General features: G+C 38.7%; 1 protein-coding gene across 1 annotated transcript in view; it reads left to right on the top strand.

The window, feature by feature from the left end:
- The window catches only part of si:dkey-28a3.2 (uncharacterized), an 8106-nt gene extending 836 nt beyond the window's left edge, over positions 1–7270 (top strand). The window contains exons 2-6 of the mRNA XM_060874272.1: positions 1171–3974; positions 4136–4695; positions 5819–5880; positions 6230–6541; positions 6650–7270. Of these exons, the coding sequence (XP_060730255.1) occupies positions 1344–3974; positions 4136–4695; positions 5819–5880; positions 6230–6541; positions 6650–6729 (3645 nt within the window). The 5' untranslated portion in view covers positions 1171–1343 and the 3' untranslated portion in view covers positions 6730–7270. The remainder of the gene's footprint in view (positions 1–1170; positions 3975–4135; positions 4696–5818; positions 5881–6229; positions 6542–6649) is intronic.
- The last annotated feature ends 631 nt before the right edge of the window (positions 7271–7901 follow it).

The following is a 7901-nucleotide window of genomic DNA, read 5'->3' as shown; positions in this document are numbered from 1 at the left end:
GATAGATAGATAGATATGTAAACATATGTACAGCATGTAATATATATTACAGTACACAGTGAAATGAGACATTTCTCCAGGATCATGGTGCTACATAAAACAAACACAGAGCTATAAGGACAGGAAGTAAGTCTTAGCCAAATAAAGTGCAACTGTGCGACCTGGTGCAAACAGTGCAAGACAAGACAGACAAGACAGTCAAGACAGTGCAGGACAAAAGACAGTGCAGACAAAAAGTTACAAGACAATACACAAAAGACAATAAACAGAAACAGCACCAACCAGTGTAAATACTGTATGTTCAAACAATATTGCATGTGCAGAAATACTAGAATGAACACAGTGTTATAGTAGCATGTAATATATATATAATGTGTGTGTGTGTGTGTATATGTAAACATATGTACAGTGAATAAATATAAAGGATAGAGCAGTGCAGAGATGTGTGGACATTGTTGAAAAGTACAAGTAAGGCTATGTGTCTCTTGTCCCTGGTTCAGGTTCATCATACTTACATTTATTTTTACTTTCAGCTTTTCCACAATTTCTTTTTTTTTTTTTTTTTTTCATTTTATTTATTTCCTTTTCTTTTTTTTAATTCTCTCTCACTTTCATTTCCTTTACTTTTCTAATCAACACTCATATCATAACCTATGCATGTTATAAGCATCATAAATCTGACTAATGAACCATCTAAATTTCCATCTGAATAATGGGTCATGAGTAGAAATGAACTTCTAATGCTGCTCTTAAATACAGTAGTTATCTAGACACTGTGAGCACACATTGCAGTAGCTGCAATGCTTTTGTCTGTAGGATTTCTAAGAGGACTATTAAGCTATACAATTTCTTACAATGTGTACATTATAGTACTAATCTGTTTCAGGTTATCGGTTAACCAAATATTCAGATTAAATTGACCTTTTTTGTTTGTGGTAGATAAATTCTAAGGTACATGCCAGTAACTAAAGCCAGAAACCGAGGCAGAGACTTGTAGTCCTACACTGTAAATATTTCAATGCAGTCTTGGCTTTAATTGGAATTTTAAAGTTACTTCAGTCAACAACAGGTCACTCATTACTGATCAATTCGTAGCAACACAAAAACAAATGTGCGAATGGTGTATGGTGATCATTACAAGTTATGCAAAAAATGTTTTTGTTTGTTTAGTTGCAGGTTTTGCTCTTGGATGGTACTTTTGGAAGAACCGGAACTATACAAATAAAATCTAATGCTACCCCGCTGCAAAGAAAGCATTTGGTTGACGAGGGACACCTTCTTCCTGTGATGATATTATGTACATCATTACACTGTGGTGAGGTAGGAGGGAACAAACAGTAGGTATGTCTAAGACAACGACCTTGATGAGGCACCGATACCGGCCTGTGTCGGAATTTGATGAAGTCACTTTGGCCTCTAAACGGGAATACTGGCGGACTAAGAAAAGGGAGCAGAGAGCAAGGCTGTCCAAGGTCAAGAAAGAGGTTAAAGCTCCAAACACAGAAAATTGTAAACCTGTGTGTACAGATGGACATGTTTCACAAAAATCTCATTGTGAATTTAGTCCTATTTTGGTTAATAGGGACAGTTCATACCAAACAAGTGTTGCACAAAATCAGACCAAGGGTGTGGTGATTTGCAAAGAGGAGATGAAAAGCTTGACCACTGAAGAATCAAACATGGATCCCTCCATGGTCGAACGTAATGGGGCACCACTCACCAAGGGATTACCAGTGCCTGCAGCATGCATACAAGTACACTCAAACAGCATAACACCTCGACAGACACGGACCAGATCTTCAGCCTTTAAGGGTAACCTCTCAAGCATTCCTCAGACAAGTGCTGTATCCCAGCTAGCATTAAAGTGCAGTAAAGAAGCTCCTGAAATTAAATGCTCTGTAACACACAAGTCCTTGGCATTTGTGGAAGGTAAGTTTGATAAAGACCAGCGCATGCTAGCAAGAAGTGGTACAAATACAAATAGAAATGCTGGTGCCGATGTCGTGGTCCGCAGCATGGGTGTGTACAATACTGCAGAAGTGTCCATGACTGAAGAGGAGAAGGCTGCTAAGCGTAGAGAGAACTGGCGTATCAAAAAACGAGAGCAAAGGGCAAAATTTGCTGAGAAGCGGAAGATGGACCGAGAGAAGCTGCAATGTTTTGAGAAAGGACATCAGGAAACAGGGAAGATTTCCTGTGCTGCCCCAGCACATTCATTATCCCCTGCGAACACAATGGCTTTGAGTGGAGCTAAGCAACGTAACTCTGTGATCTCTGTTGACTCAAGACTGAGTACTGGAAAACCAGTACATTATGGAGTCGGAGTGGAAAGAGATAAATTATCATCCAGAAGACCCTATACACCACAATCAGTGGCTTTAAAACTAGCTGAAAGGCAAAGGTTACTAGCCAAAAACCTGTCCTCTGTTTCAGTTTATAGCACTCATCAATTTCAGAATTCAAAACAAAATCATATGGCCATATCTACAAGGGTTTCTACGCGGCCCTCAAGATCTATCAAAGCTATTTGGCAATCCAGAATGCCACAACAGAAGTTTGTCCGAATACAAAGGAGGCAAGGTTTACCACAGGGGATCGAGACAGCCGAGGAGCGACTTGCCAGGCAAAGGGAGTATTGGCGTATCAAAAAGCGTGAGCAAAGAGAAAAGCATTCTTTGGCATCGAAAGGCCGTTTGAAGGACCTGAATTCATTTAACTACCGTGCAAAACACTACCAGATCATAATGGAGCAAATGCGAAAGACACCAACAGGCCTTCAGAAAGTACCACAATCAAACAAAAACACACTCCGCAACACCTCAAATCCTATTATCAAAGACACTACAGCAGAGAAAGGTCCACCTGCTGTAGGCTGCAGTTTATCACCTGTGAAATCCTCAGAGTCATCTGGACCTCCTATGCTACAAAAATTAATTGGGACTAGCACCAGACCAGTTCTACATAGCATTCCAAATAACACCGATTTATCAGTAAATCGAAAAAAAACTCAAAGGTCAACTGTTCAGAACATTACTGCCTGTGATCCTGTGATTGAACAAGCCAGTAATATAGAACAAGCCAATGGTACAGAAGATGCTAAGATTCTTACAACCTCAACAGAGGCCACCCAAACTGAAACGCTGTTTGCAGAGAGTAGGATGACTATTAAAAGCGAGTTGACGAGCTGTGATTTTTGTTCAGTTGATACCCCAGTTTTGATTTCAACAGCATGTGATACAACCAAACAAGAACCCATTTATCCCTCAATAGCCATGGCATGTTTCCTCACAGAACAAAATCAGACTATGAATATTAAAGAGATCAATTCTGCGCCTTCCTTTCCTGAGAACAGTGCTGAGGCAGAGCCTTGCTCAAATAGTGACAACCAGTCCACTACTCTCTTGGTGGTGGCATCTATGAAAAAGCTCCTAGAAGAATCTCTGAGCTCGGTCGGTGACAGTAATCGTGCATCTATAGACAATGGTGATCTTTTACCTTGTAAAACTGAAGATAAATCCCTTTTTCAGGAGGATAATGAAATGGACAGAAAGGCTGACCTTACAGAACCTCAGGAATTCTCCACAGACACTTGCTCTTCTTCTGTAGTGGTCAAACAGAGTCCATCTCCTTGTCATTCTCCTCTGCAGGCACATGACATTTCTTCAGATGGTACTGTTCTTTCTTCCCAAGACTCCTCACTTAACCTGCCTTGTACTCTCACTTGCTTCGATAAAGGTCCAGGAGATGAAAGATGTGAACTGCCTATGGCTACATATGTGACCCGCTCAATGCATAGTGGCAAAATTTCAGGACCCCAGCGAAATTTTCCTTCTAAGGCACATGGAGGTCAGCAGCAGAATGAGAACAGTGAGCTGCAGAAAAAGAGAGAATATTGGCGAGTAATGAAAAGGCAACAGAGAGCAAGGAAGGCCAAAGAGATAGAGAGACGAAAAGATGCTCTGCATCTTCCTCAGGTATGAAGTCTTACTTCAGTTATGTGCATACTGAAGATATCCTTTAATTCCTTTCATTTATCATTAATTGTGAATGCATATGAGTTGTGTAACAAAATCATGTTTTTTTTTTTTTTTGTTTGTTTTTTTTACTGTCTTGTTTTATTTTTCATTGACTTCAGAGGAAATGTGGCAGCTCTCAAGTGATTCACCTGCCTGTGGCTCAACAGCCGAGTCGCACAAACCTCAACCATCCTGTTGTTCTTCCCAGTGTCACTTCACGTCCCACCTGGCCTGTGTTAAGTCCCACTGCATCATCTAATCAACAGCCATCAAATGAGGCAAGGCAGCTATTGTTTGAAGGACAGAAGGGTAAGACTACATCATCAGAGGCGTCTCAGGTGAACAAATGGCAGCTACAGGTTCAGGGAAATGTTCATACTTCAGCCACCAGACCAGGTACTGTGACTTCCATCCCGATGAATCACGTAAAGCTGTCAGAGCCTCCAATACAGGCTAGAGGGTCCTCGGTGACCAAATTCAAAAGTCATCAAAGCCAATTAAAGATTACTCCAAATCAGGAGTTTGATCCTGACGATGCTATACAAAGGAAGAGGATGCATTGGAGAATAAAGAAGCAGGAGCAGAGAGCTCGGAAGGCGGCACGGGAGAAAGAGCTCCATACAACACTCAACCAACAGAGACACGGCTGGTCAAACAACATTACACACGTAGTTCCAAAGTAAGTAGATGTGTGTAGATGTGTGAAGTGCTGTTGTGTCAACAACCTAACATTTATTTATATGGATTCAGTTCCTTTAAGTAAATCTATGCTTCTAAGTCACATTATTTCTAGTTCATAAAAATACAATGAAAATGCTGACATTATATCTAGTTTCATATAAGCATCTCAAGTCATATGGTTATGCAACATACACTGTCTATAAAACAGTTTTATCTCTTCATTTTGGTAAAAAAAACAATATGGAGTCATTGAGTTCTACACTGTTTAAAGAGAAAAAATGGGGGGGGGGGGGGACAAACTGTCCTCCACAACACAAAAGTTGAGTCAGAAATAATTTACAGATTATGGTCAAAAAACATGGTGGTCAAAAAGTGCCAGATCTTTGTCAGTATAGTAATTCTGGATGTTTCTCCAGAAAACTCTTAGTAGAAACGAATAGGGAAGTTTCTGCTTCTCTTTAGCTGCCAATTCAAAGTATGATTTTTAACTTCCTTGTTGACATTTAGTATATTTTTGGATGCGAGTTGTGAAAAGAACAGGATGAGTGTAACCATGGTTAAAAAAAAGTGTCGGATCGAGAGTACTTGTGTGACAGAATATAGTCAAATAAACCCAGGGTTTCTTTCATTTACATGACATACTACTGCAATGGCTCTTATCGATTTTCTCGTTCCTCAACTTCAAAATGGCTTTTATTTCTCCCATACACACCCATCTAATCATCATGTTGGTTCATCAGATGTGGTGTTCACAGGAGAACCAGTAATAGACCTTTATAGCATTTAGTGGTTTAATCAATCTAACAGTATAATATGGGCAACAAGAAACACGTGTTCCAGTATGTCTGAGCATGTAAAAAAAATTGGGTTGTTTCAAACAAAATGTACTATGTTCTAAGTTATTTAACACATCTAGATGGAAAATCAGGAAATAAATACTGAAATGCTGATCACATTCATCTTTTGAAAACCAAAAACCCAAAAAGGTGACAGCAAATACAAAAGAACCAGCCTTGTCATTTGAAATGTCTTCTGATGGGACTGTATATTAATGCTATTATTAGATGGTGCAAGTTTGGTGTGTGATAAAGCTTTTTTTTTTTTTCTTCTTTTCTTTGCAGCATGCCACGAGTTAGTCTGGACGACTGTATGCCTGAAGATTGTCAGACAACAAGAGTGAAAGGTATAGCATTCCTTAAGCTGAAGCCTTTTATAAAGAAAGTGTCAAATTTGGGTACCATCTTAAGTTATTTAACAAGTATTTTCACCTTTTTATTGTTCATGTAAACATTTTAAAATGAAAACCTTTATTAGTCTGAAATGTCATGGTTAAATACAACTTCTGATTTAAATTTTTTTTTTTTTTAAAGCTTGAAAACCTTTTATGGTCTAATAGAGCTACCGCCAGTCTAATCTAATCTGCCATTCATTGACCTTGCATAGTTTTTATGAAGTTTTGATGATTTGGTCAATCTCTGTGATTGGTGGAGCACTCTGAGGAAGCATTGTTTAGCAATTATATCTCTTTGCAGAAGAAGCAGAAGTATGTTATATTCCTGATGAAGATTGTTCAGATCATCCCTTGTCCGAAAACAAGTGGAGAAGCATTTACCTCATGGATTACGATCCAGTAAACCAACTGCTGGTGTGCATGGTGTGTGGGGAACAGCAGTATACATTTAGTGTAGAGGAAGTGAAAGCTCATATAGAGGAAACCCACCCTAGCAGTCTGTCATTGGAGGAGGCGGAGCGACAAAACATCCTCGAGGCTTGGGATGAACAAGTGGCAGTGAGAGAGCGTTTCTTCACCAACCAGCTGTGGCAGAACAGCAGTGTCCTCAAAGGTAATGGAATGTATTGATCGCTCACTTTTTTTTTTTTTTTTTTTGTGTAATTTGTACCAATAATAATTTGTACCAGTCACATAACAATGCTGGTTTTCTTGTTTTCAGAACAGAGCTCAGGGCACATGGCTGAGGTCGAAGTGATTCTGGGCCAAGATGATAAAGCAGATCAGTCTAAAAGACGGTAGTGTGAGCAATGACATTCTCCAAAAGAAAGTTAAAATCCACTGGTTTCAAGACTTTGCGAGGCGTACTCTGACAGAGCATATTAAAGCTCTTTTTTTTTTTTTTCTTTGGCAAACACGCAACCCATGGTGATCCATCTGGATTGTACCACATTGCTGTATTGCAGACTTTTTTATAAATGCGTGCAAATGATTTCAATTTTATACATTTATGTTTACAATACATTCATCTATGTGCATTCATGTATTCATCATTAACCGCCATAGCTGTTTGCATTCTCGATCTTTCACAATCTGAGGAATCGCATTTGAGATACTGTAGACCTTCTGGGGAAAAAATTGACTTGACCTGTTCTTTGACATGCTGTTTCATTCACCTGGTGCTTATTACTTTCTCTAAGCATTGCCTTCCTTTTAAAGATGTTACTATTTAATACTATACTTATAAGCACATGTTAAGTTACATAGTGATCTCACTGAAACGTTCATGTTAATGATGTTTAAGTGTACATTTGCTACACATACAGCAATTTTTTTTTCTGTTTTAATAAAGTTTTTATCCTTCTGGGAAAAGAATAAAGCAAGGTTTTCATTTTACTATCTGTAACTTTTGTATGTCATCAGCAAACAACTGCCATCATAAGGTAGTGAAAGGATATTAAAGTCTTACGAAGTCTTGGGTGCTTCTAGACAACATAAAGGCTTTAAATATACTTTGAGGTGAAGGGAATAAGACTGAAGATGAGAAAAGCTGATTTTATTATTACTCAAAAGCTCTACAGCAGGTTTAGTGGCTTTATGTTAAATGTTTAACAAGCTTCATTTCGTTGAAATTTTACTCGACCACTTCGAGTTCCATTTCTGTCCACCAACCTGATGGCACAGACACATCAAAACCGGACATATGGAGACCGGAAAATGTAGCCTCTCTGATGAATCATAATGTGTATGGAGTCACGAAGTGTCCATGGACACAACCTCACTTGTCAGCACTCCTGTTGGATATAGTGTGATAATGTGGAGAATGTATTCATGGCTAAAACATTTAAAAAGGTAAAGGATGGCAATGACTGAGTAATGGGAACGAGAATTTTCCATCTTAATCTGTAGGAAATAAATGTATATTAGGTTTAGAAATTCTTAGTATATTGAAGAAAAATAAAGACATTTTACAA

Source organism: Tachysurus vachellii, chromosome 7 (assembly GCF_030014155.1).
Source record: "Tachysurus vachellii isolate PV-2020 chromosome 7, HZAU_Pvac_v1, whole genome shotgun sequence".
Taxonomy (NCBI): Eukaryota; Metazoa; Chordata; class Actinopteri; order Siluriformes; family Bagridae; genus Tachysurus; species Tachysurus vachellii.
Note: the sequence above shows the minus strand (reverse complement) of the source record. Positions and strands in the feature narration are given on the sequence as shown.